This window comes from Mesoplodon densirostris, chromosome 16 (genome assembly GCF_025265405.1).
Source record: "Mesoplodon densirostris isolate mMesDen1 chromosome 16, mMesDen1 primary haplotype, whole genome shotgun sequence".
Taxonomy (NCBI): domain Eukaryota; kingdom Metazoa; phylum Chordata; class Mammalia; order Artiodactyla; family Ziphiidae; genus Mesoplodon; species Mesoplodon densirostris.
Window position 1 is genome coordinate 86,989,796 of NC_082676.1, and position 27,560 is coordinate 87,017,355.

At 49.8% G+C, this 27,560-nt stretch overlaps 1 protein-coding gene across 2 annotated transcripts in view; it reads left to right on the forward strand.

Moving 5' to 3' along the window:
* Positions 1–7,579: 7,579 nt before the first annotated feature.
* Positions 7,580–27,560, forward strand: part of SNX8 (sorting nexin 8) — a 41,126-nt gene continuing 21,145 nt past the window's right edge. Inside the window, exon 1 of one of the 2 annotated variants that reach the window (XM_060077980.1) lies at positions 7,580–7,699. In XM_060077980.1, the coding sequence (XP_059933963.1) occupies positions 7,606–7,699 (94 nt within the window). In that variant the 5' untranslated portion in view covers positions 7,580–7,605. Of the gene's footprint in view, positions 7,700–8,115; positions 8,189–27,560 lie in introns of those variants that run through there. The other variant, XM_060077981.1, reaches the window with a different exon arrangement.

Here is a 27,560-nt window from a genome sequence, read left to right on the forward strand (position 1 = left end):
GCTGTAGAGCACAGGCTCAGTAGTTGTGGCGCATGGGCTTAGTTGCTCTGCGGCATGTGGGATCTTCCTGGACCAGGGCTTAAACCCATGTCCCCTGTATTGGCAGGCGGATTCTTATCCACTGCGCCACATGGGAAGTCCCAGTAACCATTTTTTAGGTGTACAGTTCAATGGCATTAAGTGCCATGAATTTAATGGCTTGTAACAACAAAAATGTACTGCCTGCAGATCTGAAGGTAACAAGTCTGAAATGAGACTGAACAGGGTTAAAATCTAGGTGTTGGTGGGACAGGTTCCTTTTGGAGGCTCCAGTGGAGAATCCATTCTTTGCCTCTTCCAGCTTGTAGAGGCTACTGGCATTCCTTGGCTGATGAATGCATTACTTCACTTTCTACTTTCAACATCACATGGCCTTCTCCCTAACTTTGACAGTCTTTGACAATTCCTTTTGTGCAGCACCCTTGTAATTACATTGAACCCGCCCAGATCATTCAGGGCACCCTTCCCATCTCAAGATTCTTAACTGTAGACATCTGCAAAGTCCCTTTTTCCATGTAAGGTAACATATCCGCAGGTTCTGGGATTAGAACCTCTTTGAGGGGGCATTATTCCATCTATCACAGTCCGTCCTCTGCCCCCACAAAGATTCACATCCATCCAATATGCAAAATACATTCATCCCATCCCAACATCCCCCAAAATCTCAACCCTTTATAGCATCAACTCAAAGTCCAAAATCTCATCTGAATCTCATTAGCTCACAAGTCAAAAATCTCATCATCCGAATAATGTAAATCAAGTATGGGTTTGACTCTATGTATGATTCATCCTGAGGCAAAATTCCTCTTCATCTGTACACTTAGAAAATAAATGATCTAATCCCAAAATACAATAGTGAGATAGGTATGGGGTAACGGTTATAGACATTCCCATTCAAAAAGGGAGAAAATGGAAGGAAAAAGAAATTGCAGTCTCAAGCAATTTTGAAATCCAATGGAGCAAACTCAATTAGGTTTCTTTTATTCTTTTTTAATATTTTTTAATTTTTTTTTTTTTGGCCGCACAACTTGTGGGATGTTAGTTCCCGGATCAGGGATCGAACCCGGCCCTCGGCAGTGAAAGCAGAGTCCTGACCACTGGACCACCAGGGAATTCCCTCAGTTAGGTTTCAAGGAATTATCCTCTGTGGCTTAATGTTCTGCCTTCTGAGCCCACAGCTCCACCCTGAATATTCTTCCTTTTTCATCCAGGGTAGCACACGCTTGCAGCTGAGTGGTATTATGAGGTTGTTTCCTGTCTATAGAATTTTGAGGGTCAGACAGCTTGCTTTCATTTCATCTTTCTCTGTCCCTGTCAGTCCAAGCTGGCAGTGTTTCTCCTGATATAACATGCTCAAAAACCTATGGATCTCCCATGTACGTCATTCACAGGTCTCATCCACAGGTCTTTCCTGAATAATTCCATCTCTGTTTTTTGCTTCTGCAGAGATGGCACACACCTAATCTCTTCAAAGAGCCCTCTGTGTCACCAAATGTTGTGACCTTTTGTTCCTCTCTAGGCACCAGAAAAATGTCGTTCAGCCACAACATTTGGCTTTCTCTCCAAAGCACGCTTTCCTGACAGTGAGTCTCCTAATTTTACCATCTTTTGCAATCTAAATAGGTTCTTTTTCATATAACTGTAGGATACAATCTAGCTAAGCTTTCTGTCACTATATAACAAGATCCCTTTTTCATACAGTTTCCAACAACATGTTCCTCATTTCCTTCTGAGCCCTCTGCAGAGGTGACTTTTTTTTTTTTTTTTTTTTTTTTTTTTTTGCGGTACTCAGGCCTCTCACTGCTGTGACCTCTCCCGTTGCGGAGCACAGGCTCCGGACGCGCAGGCTCAGCAGCCATGGCTCACGGGCCCAGCCACTCCACGGCATGTGGGATCTTCCCAGAATGGGGCACGAACCCGTGTCCCCTGCATCGGCAGGCGGACTCTCAACCACTGCGCCACCAGGGAAGCCCCAGAGGTGACTTTAATGTCTATGTTGCTACCAACAGTCTGTTTATGACAATTGAGGTACCACCGTCTACTATGATGTAGGTTTTCTATACCACAGTTAATATCCATATGCCTAGAAACAGTCTATTTAAGGCAATCAAGGCATCTTCTATGACACTTCTCAAAATTCTTCCAGTCTTTACCTAATTCCAAAGCCAATTCCACATTTTTGAGTATTTGTTATAGCAATGCCCCACTTCCCACCACCCGTTTCAGTGTTTTGTACTTTTCATTGCAGTGTTGCAATCTATTATTTGACTATAGCAATATGTTCATCCAGTCTGTTGTTAATAGACATTTGGGTTATTTCCAGTTTTCAGCTATTTGCATGTGGCTTCTAGGAATGAGCCTTTTTTGGTGGACATATGCTTTTATTTCTCTTGGGTAAATGTCTTGGAGTGGGATTTCCTCAAGGGTTATTCTTTTTCCACTCTTGGTCCACTGTGGACAGCCAGATTCCATGCTGCTTCTAAAGACTGGTAGGTTATCCCTTCGTTAATCCTGATTTTATCTAGGAAGTTCAGGTCCATTCCCAGCCTTGCTGGGACCTAAGCCTTCCTCTCCTATTGCTTTAACCCAAGTTCCTAAGACCTTTATTATTTCTGAAAGCCCTGTGAGTTGTTTGCTTCAGCTTTTGTTCATCCTTGTAACTTAAAGTTCCCCCTATATCTGGCACCTTTTCTTGCTTTTGACTCCAACTATGTATTAAAAACAGTTCTGGGGGTAAAATGTTACCTAGCATTTCTGTATGTTTGGTGAAGAGGGTGAATATACTTCTGCGTCAGTTCAGACCATCATAAGAAGTCTCTGATTTAAAACTTTACCTTTGAGGGACAGCTTTTTGGAGCAAGTAATATTGATATATCCACTTTACATGTGAGCAACTGAAGCTGAAGGAAGTCAGGTAGCTTGTCCAAAGTCTAATTCGGACAGCCAACATGTTTGAGATATTTAAAGCTTCCTGGGGCTCATGGAGGGTGTGAGCAAATCCCTTTACTCCAGGTAGGAATTTTAGAATGGATATTTGAGAGGTACTGCCTGAGAAGGTAACTCATAGTGTCACAGGAGGATTTGATATCATGATCTTCACAGTATTAAATGAGATGATACTGGTTCAGCAATTAGCACACTGCCTGTAACATAGTAAGTGGTAAAAAAATGTTTGGGGGACTTCCCTGGTGGTCCAGTGGTTGGGACTCCGTGCTTCCACTGTGGGGGGCACGGGTTCGACCCCTGGTCAGGCAACTAAGATCCCGCATGCCGTGTGGCGTGGCCAAAAACCAAAATAAAGTTTGGGACTGTTGATATTATTAATTAATTAATTTATTTATTTATTGGCCATGGCATGTGGGATCTCAGTTCTCCCACCAGGGATTGAACCCGTGCCCCCTGTAATGGAAGTGTGGAGTCTTAACCACTGGACCACCAGGGAAGTCCCTTGATATTATGAATGAAATTATTATATTTTTTTTCTGCTTTTAGAGTCCTTCCCCTTCCCCACAATATGATTTACAGAGCCATAAGCAGCTTCCCTACCAAGCCTCCTAAAACAAGAGGTTACGGGTGGGGACTTCCCTGGTGGCACAGTGGTTAAGAATGCGCCTGCCAATGCAGGGGACACAGGTTCGAGCCCTGGTCCAGGAAGATCCCACATGCAGTGGAGCAGCTAAGCCCGTGTGCCACAACTACTGAGCCTGCACTCTAGAGCCCGTGAGCCATAACTACTGAAGCGTACATGCCACAACTACTGAAGCCCGCACGCCTAGAGCCCATGCTCTGCAACAAGAGAAGCCACAGCGATGAGAAGCCTGCGCACCGCAATGAAGAGTAGCCCCCGCTCACCACAGCTAGAGAAAGCCCCCTCGCGCAGTGACAAAGACCCAGCGCAGACATAAATAAATAAACAAACAAATAAATAAGAAAGAAAGAAAGAAAGAGGTTATGGGTGGACCAGAATTTCCTGATTAAGAACTTTGAAGATAAATTGCTAGCTTTATAGCACAGGGGAAATGCCACAGGGGCTATGAGGATGGTCTCTGGTACCAGACAGCGTGGATTTGAATCCCAGATCTTCTATCAGCTAGCTCTGGGGTCTTAGTGTGTTGAAATTCTCTGGCTGAACTGGAGATAATCATACTACTATTTCCTAGATTTATCATGAGGAGTTGATGAGTTTCTAAAGAAAAAGCACGTATAGGAGTGCTCAGTACATAGCAGGCACATTCAGTAGATGTTAGTGTGGTTAGTGTGCTTAGTATTCAGTGCTGTTTATCAGACATTCCTGGCTTTCTGTCTTCCAGGGACATGGTAGTGTCCCACTTGTGGCTCGGTAGAGCCATGACACAAGTTCTGGCCAATGAATTTTGAGTAGAAGTGTTGTGTGTCACTTCTGGGCCAGAGCAGTTAAATGCTCCAGAGTACTTTCCCTTTGTCAGGATGGCAGAAATTCCAGATGGTGGCTGCCCCCTTATCCTGGGTTTCGGGCTGACGAGGATGAACGTAAACCTTCGTTGTTTCAGGCCTCTGAGATCTGAGGTTGTTCCTGCAGCATGATTGAGCCTATCCTGACTAACGTGAACTACCGTTACTACTTCTAGGATATACTCCTCACAGCATTTAGTAGCTCTTTTGAAGGGTCCTTGGTAGGACTTGGAAGTGCTTGCATTTTTGTAGGATACCTGATGGTGGCCCCTTTCTGCAGGACCCGCTGTGTGGTGAGCCCCCACTTCGGCGCTCTGCATTCCGAGCTCCCTCCGTTTGCTCACAGAGTTCTCATTTTCCTGAATGGAAAGCAATAAAAGTGACGGCAAAAACATTAGCAGTCTGAATGTAATTGGATTCTTGCCACTAATCAAAGGGTTTTAAAAATCAGAAATTCCTGGCTTCCCTGGTGGCGCAGTGGTTAAGAATCCGCCTGCCAATGCAGGGAACACGGGTTCCAGCCCTGGTCCAGGAGGATCCCACATGCCACGGAGCAACTAAGCCCATGTGCCACAACTACTGAGCCTGCGCTCTAGAGCCCGCGAGCCACAACTACCGAAGCCCACGTGCCTAGAGCCCGTGCTCCGCAACGAGAGAAGCCACCGCAATGAGAAGCCCGCGCACCCCAACGAAGAGTATCCCCCGCTCGCCGCAACTAGAGAAAGCCCATGCACAGCAACGAAGACCCAACGCAGCCATAAATAAATAAATAAATAAATTTATTTTAAAAATCAGAAATTCCGTTTTCTATTTACCATTTCCTGAATGAAACAGAAACAGTATAAGGATTAGGCTTCTTTGGCGAGGATCTAAAGAAGTTACAGGCAGGCATGTTTCAGTGCACACTTCCCAAGCACTCTCTCACCGTTAGAGATATCTGGCAGTGTACCCCACAGCTCGTAAGGACTGAACTCCCTCTTCTGGAGGCATTCACAACCAGTCACGTCGGAACCAGTGGTTCATTTTTCCTTCCACAGCACCCACGTTTCCAGCCCCAACACCCACTGCACTCTGTGTGGTGTGAGAATCCTGCTGTGTTCTGCTCCTCTGTTCAACTCCAGCAGGAACTTTGGAGGGTGGGGGTGTCTCCTGGTTATCCCTGTGGGGCGTCCCTCACTCTCCTCTCTCATGCCGTAAAAAATTCCATACCTAGCAAATGCTCAGGAAATGTTTGTGAGAATAAAACAAACTTTCAACTTAGAGCAGTGGTCTTCCACCTGGGCTGCACCTTAGCCTTGTCCAGGGAACTTTAAAAAAAAAAAATCCAGAGTCCGGGCCATACCCGAGACCAATTAAATCAGAACTCCTGGGGGTGGGCTTCAGGCAGAGTATATTTGAATGCTCCCCAGGTGATGAGTGCCCCCAAGATGCAGGACCACTGAACTGGAGGCTGTGTGACCATATGTCAGGGGTGTTAAAGTAAAATAATAAATTTCCTGTGCTGTTTTTCTTGAGTAATATCTGACTTTATACTTGTTTAATGCTTCACAGTTTTCAAGGTGCAGTGAATGTTTAAACATTTAACAAAGATCTTATAGTCTAGCAGGGGACAGAGATATGTATCAAATAATGCCAGGAGGGCTTCCCTGGTGGCGCAGTGGTTGAGAGTCCGCCTGCCGATGCAAGGGACACGGGTTCGTGCCCCGGTCCGGGAGGATCCCACGTGCCGTGGAGCGGCTGGGCCCGTAAGCCATGGCCGCTGAGCCTGCGCGTCCGGAGCCTGTGCTCCGCAACGGGAGAGGCCACAACAGTGAGAGGCCCGCGTACCGCAAAAATAAAAAATAAAAAATAAAATGCCAGGAAGTTAGAGGGAGGCGGGGGTGGGAGGGTGGGGGAATGTGTGTGCCCCAGTCTTGGGAGAGGAGAAAGTGCCGAGCACAGCATTCGATGCAAAAACAGCCTAAAGGAAGCCCATGGTGGCAGGAGGAAACAGCATTCCACTGTGGCTTGGGAAAGCTGCTGTATGCCCACCTGTGGCAGAGGTAAACCGCTTCCTCAGTTGTGCTGCGGCAGAGGATTGTTGGTGCCAGCCCACAAAGAGGTCCGGTAGCTATAGCGAGGAGAACTAACCCCCTGGGGAGACTGGGGCCCTTCCTAGGACCCTGACAGGGACCCTGGGCTCTTGATCGCTGTTACCAACTCCCTGGGTGTTTATAGGTGTCCCAGTTTTAGGAGGCCCGAGGTCCTTACTTTTGAAACCAGGCCCTCCCTAATGGAGCCCTACCAATCGCTCCAGCTTCCGCTTCTGCTCCCACTGTTAGCCTCAGGAAGACCACAGCGTCTGCAGCTGCGTGATGCCTCAGGGCCTTCGTGCCTGCGGGGACCCACTCCCTCCTTCTGCTGAATTCCTCACTCCTCCAGCCTCAGCTCAGGCTCTACTCATCCTGGGATCCCTTCACCCCAGCAGGGCCGGGGGAACCCTCTTGTGCGGCGCTCCCACAGCCTTGTTTTGGAAGTCAGGACACTGGATCCATTCGGGTCGCCCGTCTGTCCGCCAGACGGGGGAAGGTACCAAATGCATCTTTGTATCCTCAGCACCCAGCACAGGGCCCGCCTGGCCTCCAGGCGACAGTCAGGAGACCTGAGTGAGTGAGCCAGTGAGTAAGAGGGTGGTAAGTGAACGAACGACTGGATGACAAGGTGGGTAAATGAGCGAATGAGCTAGTGGGTGAATGAATGAGCGGGTGAACGAGTGGGCGGACGAGAGGGTGCGCGTGTGAATAAATGAATGAATGACTGAGTGGGTGCCTGAGTGAGGGCAGGTGGGGGCTGAACGAGTGGGCGAGGGTGCCGGCAGCGAACCGGCGGGCTGGAGCGGCGGACGCTGGAGGGCTGAGCGCGCGCCCGGACCGCGCCACGTGCCCTACCCGGGGCAGCGTGGCCAGGGCGGGACGGGGCGGGGCGAGGCGAGGCGAGGCGAGGATGGGAGTGGGCATGGCGAGGTCGGGCGCGGGCGTGGCAGGCCCGGGCGGGCGGGGATAAGCTGGGAGTGGGCGTGGTAGGCCCGGGTGTGGGCGGGGCGAGGCCAGGCAGAGCCCAGGCGGGCGCGGAGGAAGTCACGTGGCGCGCTCTCACATGACTGGCGGCGCGATGGACCCGCTACCCGCGGCGCCTGCAGCTGCAGCGGCTGAGCCGGAGGCGGACGAGGAGGCGGACCCGCCGGCGGCAGGTATGGCAGGCACCCACTAGGCCCCGCGCTGCTCTGGCCAGCGCCCCCCGAGACCCTGAGGCCTTCGGTACTCTTCCTGTCGGCGGGCGCCCCGCGCCCCGCCGGGTCCCCCCTCCCATTCCCGCGTCCACGCCCAGGACGGCGCGTGGCCGCGCGGCCCAGAACCGGAGCACCTGTCCGGGTTTGCGCCTCGCCGCGCGCTTCTGCCCGCGTCTCCCCGGGACTGTCCGGGTCCCTGGGGGCCGCAGGGCCCGTCCGCCCCGCGCTTCCTGCTTGCCGGCCTGCCCGCCGCGTGGGGCGCAGTCCCTGGACCTGCTGGGCCTTGGCAAGAACTCCTGCAGCTCAGGACTTTCGTGTTCTCGAACGCCAGCCCTTCGTGTTTCTCCCTAAGTGCTTTTCTTAGCAGATGAGCGTGAGGCTTGCGTTTTCTAGGATGTGCCTGTTTAAAATGGTACCCCCTCTAGTCCTCTAACTGGAGGATAGATGAAGGTGGGTGTTGGTGTGAGTTACTGCTGTTTCTTGGGGGGTGGCGGGGGCCCAAGGTTGGAAGCTCCGGCTGGGCCGTCTGGCGAGGTGTCCCTGAGGAGGCCATGCTTAGCGTTCTGGAGGGCTGCTAGACACTGGATTCATTAGGGAGAAAAAGAGGCAGAAGTGGAGTGAAGCTGCTGGGGGCAGGGGTGGCGTTGCGCCGGATTGGCCTCATTGGCATGAAGTCCCTTGGTGAGTCTGCGTCTAGGGAGCAGTCCCCACCCCGCCACCCACAGTGGTCTTTAGTTACTTTTCCTTTCTCACGGAGCTGTGTAAGGAGAAGATCTTGCTCCTGGTTAGAACACTGTGTTCATGAGGTCACACGTTCGAGCCCAGGTGGGCCAGTCGGCCCTCCTGTACCAGGGCCGCACGCTGGGCTCCTAGTGTTTGGGTAGGAATGGTTCTTCCCCCGAGGATTGTAAAGCAGCTCAGAGTTCCTGGACATGATGGTTACTCAGGGGTCTCTTTGCAGGCACAGGGACAGCCCTGTTTCCTGCAGGGCACACCCACTGGCTGCTATTGTGGTGTCATCTACCACAGTTCTCCGAGACTGGCAGCGGGCCTTCCGTGGGGCCCTGGTGATTTTATTAGCCATCCTGGATGGCAGGTGAAATGGTAGAGGAAAAAAAAGCCCCAGAAAACCCACAACCTAGAGGCAAGTGACTTGTCCACAGTGGGCAGTGTTAAGGGGGCATGTCGTGGTGTGTGTGGGTGGTGTTTGGAGGGGCTGGAGTCAGAAAATACAAGTCTTTGAGAATGAATTTTGTCCAGAGGTGATATATGTATCTCTCATGCTTTAGCAAAGGTTTCTTTTTTTTTTTTTTTTTTTTTTCTTTTTGCGGTATGCGGGCCTCTCACTGTTGTGGCCTCTCCCGTTGCGGAGCACAGGCTCCGGACGCGCAGGCTCAGCGGCCATGGCTCACGGGCCCAGCCGCTCCGCGGCATATGGGATCCTCCCAGACCGGGGCACGAACCCGTGTCCCCTGCATCGGCAGGCGGACTCTTAACCACTGCGCCACCAGGGAGGCCCTAGCAAAGGTTTCTTTTTGACTGTTGAAGAGGCAGTGGCTTATGGGTATACAGCGAATTTCCCCTTCTCTGGTGTTCCGTCCACACAGCCAGAGCCCCCCGTTAATGTTAATTGTGGGGATCGCGGGGGTCTAGGTCTTTGTAGTAGCTTTGGGATTGTCAGAAAAAATTGTGTTCACTGCGGTTTTCAGCCTTAAGGGTCTTTTATATTATATTCTAATCCCTGGAAGCTTAAGCTGTAAATGATAACTCCCTCCTGACAAATTTAACTTTCAATTATGCAATACATGGACAAACACACAGAACATTATAGATTAAAGTCTCACCCCATTTGCAGTCACCTCCTCTTACCAGTTTGGGATGCATCCTCTCATCTCTATTTTTATGTCTTATACATACGTGTACTCAGACAACGTACACCTCCTTGTGTGCTTGTGCACTTGTGCCCGTGTTTCCCTAGCGTAGTGTATTAGTTGTCTACTGCTACTGTAACAAATTACCACAAACATAGTGGCTTAAACAGCAAAAATTTATCATCTTACAGTTCTGGAGGTCAGTAGCCCCAAACAGGTTTCTCTGGGCTAAAATCCAACTGTGGACAGGGCTGTGTTCCCTCTGGAGGCCCTGGGGAGAAGCCGTTTCTTGGCCTTTTCCAGCTCCCAGATGCCTTCTGCATTCCTTGCCAGAGGGTCTCCTTGCTCCAGATACCATGGGCCACACCTTTCTTGTCCCGTCATCTCTCTGATTCTCTTTCTTTTGTTCACTTCTTCCACTTTTAAGGACCCCAGCATTACATTGGGCCCACCTGCTAATCCACATCCTTGCCCTCCTTTCACAGTCAGCTCATTAGCAACCTAAACTTCATCTACACCTTTAATTCCCCTTTACTGTGTAATCCAACAGATTCACAGGTTCCAGGGATTAGGATGCGAGTACCTTTAGGGGCCATTATTCTGCCTTAGATACCCCTAAGGAGTGGAATTGCTGGGTCATAGGATTGCATATTTTTTGTTTTAACAAATCCTTACAAATTATCCTCTCTGGTGGCTATTACCAATTTATACCTGTAACAGCAGTGCATCTTTTCCCCATAACCTCATCACCATTTCATACCATTTTTTAAAATACTCCCTTCAGCATTAGAGAAATTAAGAACGTGTTTTATTTTTGTTTTAATTTCTATTTCTTCGATTATCAGTGAGGTTTAGTTTCTTGTAATACTTTGACCTTCTGAACCAATTGTTCTTATTTTTTGCCCATTTTCTTAAGGGATTGTCTTTTTTTTCTTTGATTTTTAGTAGTTCTTTTTGTATTTTGGACATAAACCTGTGGTGGGTTTTATATTAAAACCATTAACTATCAAAATATCTGCCTGGAACACTCTGCTTTCTGACTATGCAGCATGAGAGTTTATTTCAGGGCTTGTTTAGAGGTTACAAAGCTCAATGATTGTGCCTTAGAGTGACAAAGAATGAGTATGATATGTGCTTGATTGTCTAATCTGATTTTTGCGATTGCATCATACACTGATAAAAAAAATATAGACAGATTACCACTGTGTATCCCAGCCCTGCTTTCCTACAACCCTGCAGACCTAAACTTGGTTTTTATTTATTGATTTATTTATTTATTGGCCACTCTGTGTGGTTTGGGGGATCTTTGTTCCCTGACCAGGGATTGAACCCGAGCCCTTGGCAGTGAAAGTGCCTCGTCCTAACCACTGGACCGCCGGGCAAGTCCCCTAAACTTGGTTTTTAGGACAAGGGAGAATCATCTTCACTTCCGTTGGAGCGCCTCATTGGACGGTACTCCATACATCCCATTCGGTTAGGAAGCTCTGAGCTGTTTGTCTTCCCAAACCTCTGGCTGCCTCCTGGCTTTCTGTGGGGTCAGGCCTGAACTCTGCTCATCCTCCAAGCGCCTCCGTGACCGGCCGCCGCCCTCTCTGCACGCCTGCGCGGTTTCCACGCCCCCTGTGCGCCCGCCACCGCCCTCACTGCTGCTGCCCTGCCTGTACACATCTGTTAGGCAAGTCATGAGCTGTCACTTGAGATGTGTGCATTTGACGGATTAAATTATACCCTTAAAGTACCATCTGCATTGGGGCAAAAAACCTTCCTGTCCATTCCTCTCCCTCCGTTACACACATTTCTGTTGTCAACTCCTGACCGGCAGAAACCATTATTTTTCTTTACATCCCAGTGTCTAGAATAGTATCTGCTTTGTGGAAAGGGCTCTGATGTTGGAAAAGAATTACAGTTTTTTTCCCCCCTGTGACATGCGGGACCTTAGTTCCCCCGACCAGGGATCGAACCTGGGCCTCCTGCAGTGGAAGCTCAGAGTCCTAACCACTGGACCACCAGGGAAGTCCCTAGAATGACATTTTTATTGTAAGTGTTTTTTAGGATAGTATCACATTTTAGTTTGGTAACAATGGTAGCTATGAGGATATTACTTAAATCGGTGTTAATCGTCTTGAAATCCATCTCTTTCTCCCTTTCACACACACACACACACACACACACACACACACACACACACACACAATTTGCAAGGTAAAAGGTGTCCATTTGAAGAAAGAGGAACTGAATCACTATTACATAGAACACATTTTGCCAGAATTTGTGGTTAGCAAGAAAGTGATATGTTCCGGGTTGGGGAATTCTGTTTTGGTTTATTTTTTCCTTCCTAAGAAAAATGCACCAGAAAAAGAGATGTCTGGCCTGCAGTGTGCTGGGGTGACGGGGCGGGGCTGGAGTGGTGAGATGCTGGAGAGATGTGAGCCGCCTTCTGTGGCCCGCGGTGCGTGTTAAGAGGAGCTGCCCTGGTGGTTAGAACCTGGGGCAAGTGAGCAGACAGGCGGCCCCGACCCTCGGGAATTCGAAGAGCTCGACCCTTGACCACGCACGTTACCCTCTGAAGAACTGTAGCGCTTTCATCCTTTGAACGTTTTTGTTGTAGAATCATTAAGAAGTCATAGCCAGACTTGGGGTAGACGTTCTTGGTGAAGGTACCAGTATTAAAACCTCACGTGGGACAGGCGGGCACAGGAGGGCTCCAGACATGACCTGTGAGTTGAGCTCTAGGGGAAGCTGAGGCCACACTTGGCTCTCTCTCCTGCTGGCCAGGTTGTAGGAGGACACACGTGTCCTTGGGGTGTGTGGATAGGCATGTTGGTGGGGGCAGGGGGGGTCCTTCAGCACTCTTATCCAATTTAGAGTATGTGTGCTAAGCAAAAGGAAAGTGAAATTGCACGACTGATGAATCCCAGGGAAGCTTGGTAGGGACTGGAGACATCTCTGAGATGTACATTTACATGATTTTCCGAGAGTCTTTAACCTGATTTGTGCCAGTGAAGTTCTCTCCTACAAGTCTTATGAGTGAACTGTAAGCAGACCAGTAAAGCTTCATGTGGTATGTGATTTGGCACTTGGGGGAGAATGTTGCTGTACGAGTAAGATAACTGCAAATACAAACGTCTTGTAAACGGGAGCTCACCCGGGAGCTCGCAGCAGCTGCTTTTGGTATGTTTCCTTTTTTCCTGTGCGTATGCGTTTGACACAGTTAACCTCAGGGTGTGTTTACGTTTGGTTTGGTAGTCTGTTTGTTTCACTTAGCGTTATTCTACACGACGAAGAAGTTTTCATAATTCTCTATTTGATGTCTCTGTAATAATGAATCAAGGAATGTACGTTTGTGCTTTTTTTTTTTTTTTTTTTGCGGTATGCGGGCCTCTCACTGTTGTGGCCTCCCCCGTTGCGGAGCACAGGCTCCGGACGCGCAGGCTCAGCGGCCATGGCTCACGGGCCCAGCCGCTCCGCGGCATGTGGGATCTTCCCGGACCAGGGCACGAACCCGTGTCCCCTGCGTCGGCAGGCGGACTCTCAACCACTGCGCCACCAGGGAAGCCCACGTTTGTGCTTTTAAAGTGCTAACGTGTAAAATTTGATCCTTTACGTTAAATCAATATAAAAAAAATGTCCTGATGCTTTGCACTTGGTAAACAAAGTTTCTGTCCTGCTAAACTAGTTCCCCAACCTAGAGGGGACCGCTGCTGTCAGCTGTGCGTGTTGAATTGCAGTTTTAGTAGGCCCAGTTGTTAGGCTTTGAGAGCTAGGGAGACGTCCTTACATGGTCTCTGCCATGTCCTGTTAAGTGGCCTTCTGCAAATACAAGTACTGAGTCCCAGCACCCTCCACTGAGGATGTTGAAAGAAGCCAGAGAAAATACATACCATGAGACTCCTCTTTTTTTTTTTTTTTTTTAAATTTATTTTATTTATTTATTTTTGGCTGCGCTGGGTCTTCATTGCTGCACGCGGGCTTTCTCTAGTTGCGGCGAGTGGGGGCTACTCTTCTCATTGCAGTGGCTTCTCTTGTTGCGGAGCATGGGCTCTAGGTGCACGAGCTTCAGTAGCTCTGGTGCATGGGCTTAGTTGCTCTGTGGCATGTGGGGTCTTCCCAGACCAGGGCTCGAACCCATGTCCCCTGCATTGGCAGGCGGATTCTTAACCACTGTGCCACCAGGGAAGCCCGAGACTCCTCTTTATATTAAGTTCAAAGCCATGCAGAATTAGACTCTGCTGTGTGGGTTAGAATTAGACTCTGTTTACGCAGGTGATGAAAGTATAAATGAAGAGCAGGTGAAATGGCATGGAAATGGGGCTGTGGTCGCCTCTGATAAGAGAAAGGAGGGTCTGCAAGGTACAGGTCATGGGGGCTTCCAAGATCCCAGCCATCTTTTAATTTTTGACCTGGATAGTGGTTCCACATGTGTTTGATACATAGTTTTGTTAAACTGTCCATAGACATTTTATACCCGTGTGTGTGTGTGTGTGTGTGTGTGTGTGTGTGTGTGTCTATTTCACAGTAGAAAGTGTTGGGGGAAAACCCAGTGTGTCCCAGATCCTGAGACATTAAATGGACTTGCTAACAACACAGTTTGACAAGCAAAGGTGGGTGCTAGGGATCTCATTTTAAAACAGTTTTGTGGGCGTTTTGGTCTCCCTTAGTTTTTGCTCTCGAGTTAATATTGGAGATGTATTTATAATGAAATGCATGTTTTGTTGAATTGACATCCACTCCTAATCTCACTGTGCATCAGCAGGAGATCCCTGGCTCCGCTGTTTCCGATGTCTGTGTCTGGGTATTATTGGTGCTGGCCCGACCCGCTGGCGAGTCCAGGTGTTCCAGTGGCCCCTGGGACCAGCAGGAAGGAGGACCGAGACCCCAGGGCCACTGGCATCTGTGTGGCAGCGGGAGGGATGTCTGGGAAAGTCACCTGCTGTTGAAAGTACGTGACTCTTTGGCAGAGGCCATCTGCTGAGACAGAGAGTCAGGTGATACTCCTGACTTAGCACAGTTAATTATCTTTTGAACAGTAATTTCACCTCCCAGCTCCGGAGAAGTTCCAGTCCAGGCTGGGGGTGGAGGGGTTTTCCAAGAACTGGCCACTCACTGCTGGGGTTTTGAACGAAAGGGAGATTTGAAATTGCGTTATCAGCCCTCAGGACCCGAGGACGGTCTGTACGTGTGCGGGTCTTTATCTCGTGATGGCTTCTGCACACTGAGCGTCCTTCTTAGGATGGACGGTGAAGTAGGGAGTCTTGTGGGAGTTTCTGCAAGAGGTTATAGTTTGCCTCTGCCCCGTGGAAGGGGCCTGTTTCCCCTGAGAGGGTCTCTGCTGGGGGTACAGAGTATCCCATCCTCTGCCCCCTTGCTGGGAGGGAGTTGTTTTGGGCGTTCTTTGCAGAGCGGCAGCCTTGTGTGGTAGCTGTGATGACTAAGCCTCTCAGAGCACCTGCTGTGTGCCAGAGGCCCTTCCTCTGCCTGACGTGTCAAGCAACTTAATCCTCTCAGTAATGCTACGAGGCGAGGCGTCTCCCCACCCCTACTTTACAGATGGGGAAACTGAGGCACGCAGAGGCCGTAACTTGCCCGGCACCTACAGCTAGTGGATGGTGGAGCTGCAGTGCCGTCCTGTGCGCGGCTCCGGCCCCCGGTGGGAGGGCTGCCCCGCGGGCCCCTTGCAGGACCCCGTCTGGAGGGTTCGCTCCTGACCGCTTTAGCCAGTGCCTCCCGGACGGAGACCCTTCTGTCCTCAGAGGGCTTTTCTGAGGGGAGAGGTGGCCCTGTGAGCCCGTGCTCGTAAGGAGCACCTGAGACCCTCGTGAGGCGCCGCGTTCCCTCTTCAGAAAGGGAGCGGCGGCGCCGGGCCGCGGTGAGGGTGCGAGCTTGGGCCTCAGCCCTGCACCCCGTCTGCTGAGCCTCCGAGTTCAGTCCGGGGAGCGGGGCGGCGCCGGGGGCTTGTCTCCAGCTGGCTTGGGCGTGAAAGCTCTCAAATAAACAGGTCGCGTCCCTTGCGTTGCGACCCACGGGCCGAGTTCCCCCATCTGTCTGAGATGCTCAGATCACCCTGGTTCACCGGTTTCTGAGTTCTGGGCAGACAGGCACTACGGGAGAGTCCCGTCTTCGTTGCCTGGAAAACTAGGTCTCCACCACTTAGTGCAGAGGTTTGATTGTGGGGGGAAAGCTGACTCAATATTTTTCCTTCTGTGACATTTTTCACGGTTCCTAATTTGTTCATGCCGGTTTCTGGGGCGTTCCGTGTTCTGATTGATTAATGCATTCTTGGTCGTTTACCTCGCAGGCAGCTGGAAGGCAGGGGCCTTTTTAAAAAAATTTAATTTATTTATTTTTTATACCGCAGGTTCTTATTAGTTATCTGCTTTATGCATATTAGTGTATATATATATCAATCCCAATCTCCCAGTTCATCCCACCCCCTGCCCCCTCCCCAGGCAGGGGCCTTGTCTCACTCCTTGTGACCCCTTCTATGGATCAGTAAATATCTGTTTAAATGGATTTAATTGTATGTCACTTGGCTTGTACTGTCGGGTGATCGCTCGGAATTTTATTAAAGGGACTGAATGAGGCTGCGAACGCAGGCCTCCATTTAGCCTCCACTGGGATCGAGACACACTGAGTCCGCCAGATAGTCTGGAACATGTTCACTTTCGTGTCCAGAGATCCTAGAAAACCTGAGTCACTTTCAGACGGAACCATCCAGGCCTGGGAGGAGGGTTTTAAAAAAAGGAACAAAACCAAAGCCAGATTGAATTTAGTTAAACAGAGATGAGTATTCTTTTTGGAACTTTGAACTTCTACTTTGTGAGTTATTCCAAGATTTCCCGAGTTAGCTAAAGTAGTATTCTTTTTAAACTCTGGAAAAAAGTCCCTGGGCCTCCCCACATAAAAACATTCCAGAAAGGAGAGACCTAAGAGGCTTTTTGAGGGAGAGACTCAATGAACCCTTTCAGAAGCAGGTTTGGTGAGATTCACGGAGAAGCAGGGGTCCCGTGGCTGCCCTGCGGGTTCCTTTTGCTCCAAGTTGAGTCAGAGGAAATCATCTGATAGGTGACTCCTTTCGGGACTGGGCTTCAGTCTTGTGACGTCCTAAGGAAACAAACCAGTGATTTTCCCCTTTCTTTGTGTTTTGGCCCCTCGACTCTCCCTCGGGAAGGAATAGCCACTTTTGGCCGGAGAAGCACCATTTGTGTGAACGTGAGTGGTTCACATCCCCGGAGGTCCCAAAGCTCTGGGGATTCCCAGCAGAGTTTAGGGAGTCACATGTCAGGGGACCCAGTGCTTGAGGGAGCCACGTCCCCAGGCCAGCAGTTCATTCGCTGTGTGGTTTCATCTGGGCACAGGTCCTGTAAAAACCAGCCGCGTGCTAGATGCCTTCACGTCTAAACATATATTTAACATTCTTGTAGCCAACCAGTAATGTAGATGGTATTGTCCCCATTTTAGAGAGGAGAAAACTGAATGCAGAGAGGTGAGCGGCTTGTTCACAGCAGGGTTTGCGCTGAGACCCTCTGACCCCTGGCCCAGGCGTGGGGTGTGCCCGCCCCTGCGCCTCTCCACGTTGTGGGCCTCGAATGAGGCCCTGTGAGTTAAGGAGGCAACAGGGATCTGGTGTCATCAGGTAACCTGGTGCAAGTTCAGGCCCCACGTGTCACCTGGCTGACTCTGACCAGGTGGGCCATGCTGCCGGCTGGGCCTCCAGTTTTCACATCTGTGAAATGGGGTCACAGTACCTACTTAGACTGTTTGTAGGGTTCAAGAGATGTTACATAAGCATCCAGAAGGTTCAGACACTGGTCGTGGCTCTTGCTGTAGTGGTGGTCGATACCGCACATGGCTGTCCAGGTGGCCGTCTTCTTCCCTGCCTTTGGATTCATGGGAAGCGGAAGAAGAGGGGAAAAAAGCACTTCATTAAGGGGCACTTGACTGGTTTCTTAGCATCAGTGGCTGCTTCCACTTCGACTCACTTGCAGCTTCAGGCCACCCCCGGGAGGCCCACAGGGTCCTGAGTGTGGCCACTTGAAGTTTCTGTGGCACCATCACCAGCTCAGATTTTCTTACTTGTGCCTGAAACCCAACCAAAGGATTTCACAGGTAGATGGTCTTTTCCCTTCTCAGCAGACACCTTCTTTAAGATTGCGAGCTGTGTTCCAGGCGCAGTGCTGGGGTGAGAGGATACTTAGTTTGTATTTACAAGAACTAGAGAGAAGAAGAGAAGGAATTCATAAAGCATTTTTAAGAGCTTGATTGAGATATAACTCACATACCACATAATTCACCCATCTCAGGGGCACAGGTCAGTGGTTTTTATTGTATTCCAAGAGTTATGCAGCCTTGGCCACCGTTGATTTTAGAGCATCGCCATCATCCCGTACCCGTTAGTAGTCACTCCCCTTTCCCGCCAACCCCCTCGTCCCCCAGCCTAGACAACCACTGCTCTTTCTGTCTCTGTAGATTTGCCTGTTCTGGAAATTTCATATAAATAGAAACATATAATTTGTGGTCCTTTGTGGCTGTCTGCTTTCACTCAGCACAGTGTTTTCAAGGTTCATCTATGTTGTAGCGTGGGTCAGTACTTCATTTCTCTTTATGGCTGAATAATATTTCGTTGTATGGATAATTCACATTTTACTTATCCATTCATCAGTCCACGGACATTTGGGCTGTTTCCATGTTTTGGCTGTTATGACTAATGCTGACGTGAGCATTCATATACACGTCTTTGTGTGGGCATAGGGTTTTTCATTTTTCGTGGGTGTACACCTAGGAATGGAATCATTGGGTCACATGGTAACCCATGTTTAACCTTTTGAGGAACTGCTGGACTGTTTTGCAGCAAACTTTGAGGGTTCCAATTTCTCCACATCCTCACCAACACTTGTTATTGCCTTTTTGATTATATCCATCCCAGTGGGTGGAATCTCACGTGGTTGGTCATCTTTTCATGTGCTTGTTGGCCTTTTTGTACGTCTCCTTTGGAGGAATGTCTATTCAAATCCTTTGTCCATCTTTTTTTTTTTTTTTTTTTTTCTTTTTGCGGTATGCGGGCCTCTCACTGTTGTGGCCTCTCCCGTTGCGGAGCACAGGCTCCGGATGCGCAGGCTCAGCGGCCATGGCTCACGGGCCCAGCCGCTCCGCGGCATATGGGATCCTCCCAGACCGGGGCACGAACCCGTATCCCCTGCATCGGCAGGCGGACTCTCAACCACTGCGCCACCAGGGAGGCCCTGTCCATCTTTAAAATTAGGTAATTTGTCTTTTTTAAAAACTTGAGTTATAAGAATTCTTTATGTATTTTAGACCCAGGTCCCTTATCAGATACATGGTTTACAGATGTTTTCTCCATTTCTGTGGGTTGTCTTTTTACTTTCTTCATGGTATCTTTTACAGCAACAACAGTTTTTAATTTTGACGAAGTTTAATTCATCTATTTTGTTCTTCAGTTGATGCTTTTGGTGTCATACCTAAGAAGGCTTTGCCTAACCCAAGGTCATAAAGATTTACTCCTATATTTTCTGCTGAGAGTTTTGTAGTTTTCGGTCTTACATTTAGGGCTGTGATCCATTTGGAATGAGTTGTTGTGTATGGTGTGAGGAAGGGGTCTGGTGTCATTCGGTGGCACTTGGAAACCCAGTTGTCCATCATAAAGAACTTTTGGGGTGCACGTGCTGTGTGCCACCCCTGTGCTAGGCAGTATTAGGGAATCAGAGCGCCCTGAAGGGGTTTATGTGGTATGTGGGAGAAACGCGTGGATGAGATGGGTTAGGAAAGCTCAGCAAGGACGTTCAAGCCGCCAATCACGAGAGTAGGAGGGTCAGTGACTCCAGCTGGGGCCCGGGAAGCACTTCGCTGGTGAAGGGGTGTCTGGATTGAGCTTTGGGGGCTGGATGGGATTCAGTTTGGGAATTCTCAGCTAATGAGTACCAGAGGGCTTGGAGGGACCTTAAGAGAGAGTTTATATTTTGCTTCAAGGTGAAAACACTTAAACCAAACCTTCGCAGGAAGGTGAAAAACATGCTTCTCTTGCTGTGTAGGTTGGTTACCCTCAAGGCACGTTACAGCTTTCTGTAATCAGGGGATTTGCCTTCTATTCTTTGGGGAGATAAAAGGATATATAGCTGCAACCTGGCAGAGAGGCCATGGGGGGGGATGGGAGGATGTCACCGCCTGCTTGAGGATGTCACTGCTCCAGGGCTCCGCGTGGCCGTGCGTGTTAACAGCCGTCCTTCTGGCTGCAGCTCACCGAGGCGCGGTTCCTGTCACTGGTGAGGCCTGAGTGCGACCTGTGTGGGTGGGGAGGGCGTGGGGCTGTCACCCTGCCTGGGAGAACACAGTAGGCCTTCTTGCTGCTGCGAATTGGAGTCCTTCTTTCTGTCCACAAATGCTCATGGAGCACTCACTGTGTGCCAGGCACTGTTCTTTTTTTGTTTGTTTGTTTTTTTGCGGTATGCGCCCCTCTCACTGTTCTGGCCTCTCCCGTTGCGGAGCACAGGCTCCCGACGCGCAGGCTCAGCGGCCATGGCTCACGGGCCCAGCCGCTCCGAGGCATGTGGGATCCTCCCGGACCGGGGCACAAACCCGTGTCCCTTGCCTCAGCAGGCGGACTCTCAACCACTGCGCCACCAGGGAAGCCCCCCGGCACTGTTCTTGATCACTGGGATACTGACTGTGAACAAAATGAACAGAAAGTCCTGCTCTCGTGGGGCTGATGTTCTCGTAGTGGGAGGTGGACAGCGCTCGGCGGACACAGCGAGTCGGTGACGCACGTCAGAGCCGCGGGGGCAGCTAGGGCGCAGGGCCGTTGTCCCTGAGGAAACGTCACCGAGAGTGAGTTTTGCACCAGGATTGGAAGGAGGTGGCCTGGTGGATTTCTGGGAGGAGAACCCTGGCAGAAGAGACGACAGGTGAAGGCGCCCGGGCGGCAGCGGTGCGCTGCGTTCACGGCGCGGCCGGGCAGCTGGTGTGGCTGGAGAGAGGGGAGCAGGCGGGCGGGGGGTTTGCTGGCCGAGAAAGGTGAAGGGGCATTTGCGGGGGGCGGTGGTGGAGCTGGGGAAACCCCGCGTTCGGAGCTATTCTTCTTAGCGGCTGCCATTCTGATCCTCAGTTAGGAAACTTTAGTTTTTTGTGTTTTTTTTTTTTTTTTTTTTAAATGCTGCCAGGAAACATGCACAGATCACTAAGGTGACTGCAGTGACTCTCCGAGGGGGGTTTCTGAAGACAGTGTTGGTGACGTAGTGTGGTTCACGTGGGAAGATAGAAGCCTTTCGCGAAGCGTCTGTGAGCAGGAAAAAAATGTGGAATTCTCTAGGAGTGGATTCTAAGGATAGAATAAACAATAGGGCAAACTCTTTTGTGAACGGTGACATTCTTCACGCTGTTTTTAAGAGCAGAAAGCAGTTAGTAGGAGAACGGCTAAATGATTTTTAGTTCCATATCTAAGTTATTATTCAGTCTTCACAGGTAATAGTCTTAATAACTTCGAAAATATGGAACAGTGTTGTAAAAGGAAAGAAATCAAGGTAAAATGGCAGATGAATTGCGACTGTATTCAAGCGTCAAGGGCCTACCAGAAGGGCGAGGAAAACCGGACGGAAAAGCGTGGGTGTCGGCCAGCATGGGAGGCAGCTGGAGCCCCTGCTGCTGGGAGTGTAAACTGGCTCAGTTACTTGGAGAACTGGAATTCACTGAGCTGCACATACGAAACCCCAGGATCCAGTCATTTCACTCTCAGGAATGTACTGAACAGAAATGCATACATGCAGCCACCAACGTGCGGGTGCTGGCGTGTTTGTAGCAGCGGCGTGTGAAGCTGCCCAGATGCTGCGCGGCCGCAGAATGAGTAATAGGCCCCGGCTGATGATACAGCGGGATCCACAGCAAGAAAATGGACCGTGTGCACCCCATGAGCCACGCAGAGGGGTTGTACACACCACGAGTGGAAGAAGTCAGAAACAGAGGAACTCAGGGTTTGAGTCCGCGTGTATGGTGTCAATAAAGAATCAGGCAGAGGCAACCTGTGGCTTTAGAAGTCTCTCCCTTGGGGAGAAGGGAGCGTGAGGGGTACCCTCCTTTATCCAGGTGCTGTTACCCTGGTATGTAAATTCATTGAGCTGAACAGTTTTGAGATGTTCACTTCTCCGTGAGCATGCTCTGTTTCAATATAAAAGGGTTTTAAAAGCCAGTGAGAAAAGAAAGGAATTGTATGTTTTTTGTGTTTTTTTTTAAATTTTTTTTAAATTTTTTTTTTTTTTTTTTTTTTTGCGGTAAGGGGGCCTCTCACTGTTGTGGCCTCTCCCGTTGCGGAGCACAGGCTCCGGATGCGCAGGCTCAGCGGCCATGGCTCACGGGCCCAGCCGCTCCGCGGCATATGGGATCCTCCCGGACCGGGGCACGAACCTGTATCCCCTGCATCAGCAGGCGGACTCCCAACCACTGCGCCACCAGGGAGGCCCAGGAATTGTATGTTTATTGTATATAATGAAACACAATGTTTGCATGGACTTTCTGGACACTTATGTAGAGAAAAGTGCACAGACCTGCCTGGAAATCGTACCCATCAACTCTAGGATAGTGGTTACTTTGGAATAGGAAAAAAGGGGTCAGGAGGATGGTGTGCATCTGTAACATTTTGTTTATTAAAAATTCTTTTCAGCAAAAAATAGGGCACAATGTCCTCTTTAGTGAAATCTTGGTGGATACATGGGTTCTGATATTTCCTGTACTTTCATGTATGTTTGAAGTATTTCACAGCAAAAATACATGTATTTAAAAGGATAAGATGGAAGTGAAACAGTGTTCATAGTGATTATCTGACTGGCTAGCAATTTCGGAGGTTTTTTCTTCCACAGAAAAATTGAAGGAAACGTGGTCATAGAAGCTTGGAAACATGCTTGGTATTTGAAAATTGCTTGTGTCATATCACAACACTATACACGTGGAGAATAATGCACACAATGAACACGGATGTATATAGATTGTTGGGTTGGAGAGATTTTCTTTATTTCAAGATTTTTTTTTAAAATGGATTTTAAAAAATAAATTTATTTATTTATTTATGGCTCTGTTGGGTCTTCGTTGCTGCACGCAGGCTTCAATAGTTGTGGCTCATGGGCTCAGTAGTTGTGGTTCACGGGCTCTAGAGCGCAGGCTCAGTAGTTGTGGTGCACGGGCTTATTAGTTGCTCCGCGGCATGTGGGATCTTCCCAGACCAGGGCTCGAACCCGTGTCCCCTGAATTGGCAGGCGGATTCTTAACCAGTGCACCACCAGGGAAGTCCCTTTATTTCAAGATATTGTAACGTTACATAAAATAGGTTATTAAAAGAAAAGTAAACCTTAAAGTTGATGAAATTGAGGCCACGCACAGTTTGTTCAGTTGAGCTCCTGAGTTAGGGACAATCAAAAGCTGGCTGGTGACAGATCACTTTTCAGGGCGAGCTGACCACAGATGAGGCAGCTCTGTTTCCTGACGTCCTCTGGCCATGGAGCTGCCGAATGCTCATTTCTGAGGCCATGGCCATGATAAGGAGGAGGAAACTTCTGCTTCCATTTCCTGAGAACAGTTTGTTAACTGCAGAATAACAGTGTAGCTTAGAGAAGTTTTCAAAGGTTGAAACAGTTTCACGAGCCTGAGAAGGAATATTCAGGTTGAAAATGGCGTCTGCGGCCCCGTTTCATGTGATTTCGGTGAAAAGGTCGTCGTCTGGAATGTCGTTCGTTCCACGTTTGACGACTGCAGGAAGTCCGGTGGCAGCATCTGTGCACGTCTGCGTTTTGTTAGACGAGGGGCGCGGGTCTGGGTGAGGCCCTGAATTCCTTCCCTCTGGTCGCCCTGTGACAGTGGTTCTCACACTGTGGCCCCTGGATCCGCAGCATCATCTGGGAACTTGTTACAAATTCAGATTCTTAGGCCCCGCCCGAGACTCTGGGACTGGGGCCCAGCAATCTGTGTTTTTTTAAGTGTAAAATATACATAACGTAAAATTTTAACCGTTTTTAGGTGTACAGTTCTGTGGCATTAAGTACATTCATATTGTTGTGCCTCCATTGATACCATCCATCTCTAGAACTTATTCATCTTGCAAGATGGAAACTCTGCCCCATTGAACGCTCCCTCTCCATCCTCCTGTCCCACAGCCCCTGGTCCCCACCATCTGCTTTCTTTTTCTGTGAATTTGCTCTAGGGACCTCACGTGAGTGGAATCATACATTGTCTTTTTGTGTCTGGCTTATTTCACTGGACATGATGTCCTCAGGGTCCATCCACAATGTAGCAGGCGTCAGTACTTCCTTCTTTTTTAGGGCTGAGGAGTGTTCCGTCGTGTGGATGGCCCGCATTTTGTGGATGCGTTCATCTGTCAGGGGACCCTTGGGTGGTTCCACCTTTTGACTACTGTGAATAATACCGCATTGAACATGGCTGTGCACATATGTCTTCCAGTTCCTGCTTTCAGTTCTTTCGGGTACAGACCCAGAAGTGGAATTGCTGGCTCCTATGGGGATTCTATATTTAATTTTTTGAGGAACTGCTGCACTGTTTTCCACAGCGGCTGCACCAACTTTTACGGCCCCACCAGCCACACACAAGGCTTCCAGTCCCTCCACGCCCTTGCTAACACTTTTCTTTTCTTTTTTTTTTGCGGTACACGGGCCTCTCACTGCTGTGGCCTCTCCCGTCGCGGAGCACAGGCTCCGGACGCCCAGGCTCAGCGGCCATGGCTCACGGGCCCAGCCGCTCCGCGGCATGTGGGATCCTCCAGGACCGGGGCACGGACCCGTGTCCCCTGCATTGGCAGGCGGACTCTCAACCACTGCGCCACCAGGGAAGCCCACTTTTCTGTTTTTGATAAGAGCTATCTGAACCACCAGCGTGCGGGCGAGCCCGCAGGTGGTCCTGATGCGTGCTCGGTGTGGAGACGTCAGCTCCTGTGACTGTGCTGTCCCTCGCTGGCCCCTGCCGTCCCCACATGCTGGCGAGCAGCAGCCGAGGATGGCAGTGGTGGTGGAACCCTGAGCGTGGAGTCCATCAGAAGACATGTTCGTATGCACCTGCCACTAAACGAAGAAAATAGGGACCTTCCGCACTGGCTGCCTTTGGGGGCCACGTGACCTCTCGTGGCTTGAAAGGCACTTCACACTGAGGGGTGCACTGCCAGCAGGGAGGCCCCCAGGGCTGCCTGGGCTGAGCGGGCGGGATTAGGACCTTCTCCTAGCGCTTAGAGCAGCACCCCACCTGAGCTGGCATGGATCGTGCGGGGCAGCCAGGCTGACCTTGGGCCCCGTGGGTGGCGCCCTGTGCTCACTGTGCAGGGTCTCCCAGTCTGGACTTCCGTGTTGGTCAGCATTTGCTGAGGTTTGCTTAGATAAAGCAAGGGTGTGTGCGAGTCAGAGTGGTTTATTCAGCAAATCCTGTTTATTTCCCAAAGCTTTGTTGGGGAGTAAGGGCCCCAGATGTTAGCTGCTAACAGAGCACGTGGGATTAGACGTCTTGGGATGCATCCCAGGGGCAGGATTGCTGCCTAAAGGTTCCGATGGAAGTGTGTTGGGAAGGATAGTTGGTCTGTGTGTGTGTTTGAAGTTTCATGGCTTTGATTTGTGGATAACCGACTTGGAGAATCCCAGAATCTCAGAGCTGAATGGCTGTTAAATACTCCTAGCTGGCTGTTTCCCTTTTCATGCTGTGTGACCTTGGGGTCACACAGTGCGCTGGTGGCCGGCCTGGGAGTGATGCAGCTCCTTGTCGCTGTCACCCTGGAGCCAGCGGAGCTGAGATATCCAGAGAGGAGGGGAGTGTGAGGCTCGGCCACACTGACCGTGAGGCCCTGACCCGTGGGCCGACCTGGAGCCAAGGGCCCGACACCTGTTGTCGTGGGGGAGCACGTGCCAAGTTTTACTCAGCAGACTTAGAGCCTCTCTTGGGCTTGGAGCACATGAGGTCTGGGCTGGAGCCGAGGGTCCCCGAGCGTGTCGGGGAGCTGGGGATCTGAGCTCTGCTGTCCCGTTCTGTGCCCACAGGGGCCGTCCGTGTGGGCCGGCGTTAGCCCGCTTCTCAGCCTGCGGGTCTGAGAGCTGCTTCCTGGCCCAGTGTCAGGACAGTGGGTGGCTTTTCAAGGCCAGGGCTTCCGACTCCAGGGGACCCCATGGTAGAGCAGTTTTGTGCTGGAGAGTTTGGAGGGACACCCTCGGAGAGGCCTGTTGGAGAGCTCCGAGGCCGTCACTCGCCCGCCACACTGCTGGGGACGTCGGAGACTGGATTTCCGCCCATGTCCGTCTAGGGTCAGGGCCAGCCTTTGTCCATCACCGTTCATCAGGGGCCTGGCTGGCCTCTCTTGTCCGAGCTGTTTCATCTCTGAGGGGGCTGGCTTGGTGGACGGTGCCTCTTCCAGGCCCTGGTCTTACGGGGCTGCTTAAACTGGTGTAGGAGGCTGCATTTGAGGAGAGTCTTAAAGTCCTGTCGGTGACCTTGACATCCACACCCTTGGTAAACCAGAATCTCCTCCCTGCATTTCTGCCCTTTCGTCAGCGTGTGGTCCATCACATGACAGTGCAGCCTGTCTGAAATGGTCTTTTTCCCTTCTTTTTTGCTCTTCAATTTTTGTTTTTCTTTGAAAATATGGGTGTCTTAGTTTAGTAAATTGATGTTTGGGATGGTGGCTTTCTTGTGATTGAAACTTCTGCAAAGGGGCTGTTCTCAGGGTGGTTGAGAGAAATGTCTTTGGTTTAAAATGTGTCTTTTGAGTTGTCTTTTAAATCCTCTGGCGATCAAAGTTCAGATTTCTCAGAAGCATGTGATCATTTGGTAATCATTATTGAGCTTACATTCTGTCTTGGGACATTATCGTGTTTTAATCAACAAGAAAATCATAAAGTTTTCTCTATTGAGCATGTATTAATTTTTATCTTACATAAAAATTTTAATAGAGACCTCTGGTGCTCTTCCAGTGATCTTTCCCCCATTAATTTAATTTTTCCTCTGTTCCTTTGTTACAGCTTTCTTTTACATTAAATAAGTATTTTCTAGTGTTCCATTTACACTCCCACATAGTTTTGGTTATTATACTTTTTTGGGATTATTTTCTTGGTAATTGCCATGGGAGTTACAGCTCCCATATTTTATAACAGTCTAGCTCCCTTTTTTTTTTTTTTTTTTTTCTGGTACACGGGCCTCTCACTATTGTGGCCTCTCCCGTGGCCTCTCCCGTTGCGGAGCACAGGCTCCGGACGCGCAGGCTCAGTGGCCATGGCTCACGGTCCCAGCCGCTCCGCGGCATGTGGGATCTTCCCGGACCGGGGCACGAAGCCGTGTCCCCTGCATCGGCAGGCGGACTCTCAACTACTGTGCCACCAGGGAAGCCCAGGGACCCTGTCTTATTCATCACCGTGTTCCCTGGAGCTGGTACTTAAGAAACGCTTGTTGGCTCCTTGAGGATTTCCGTGGTCCCCAAGGAGACTGGGTAAACACAGTTTTAAGGCCCCTTTCCACGTAAAAATATTTTTACATGGAAAGGGGCTGGGCTCTTGGGATGACTTCGGAGAACAGGTACATTCTAGAGCTGTGGTCTCCACACATTTTTAGTCATTAAGGTGTTGGGGACTGCCAGTTGGGGACACCCCCCCCTCGTATACACACTTTATATACAGACACTTATGTACACACACTCATACATGTGTGTGCACACATGTACGCATGCACACTTATACATATACACACTCACGCCTCATTCAGACTCATACACACGTACACACTCACGTATGTATGCACTCGTACGCACACACCCACATGCAACACCTGTACGCACTCATACACATGTACACAATTTATACATACGCGTATTTTAATAATTTGTATGCATGTACTACACTCTACTACTCTTATTATGTACATTATAATATAAATTAAAAAGAAGGAGATAGAAAGTACAAGTGCAATGAAAAAATAAA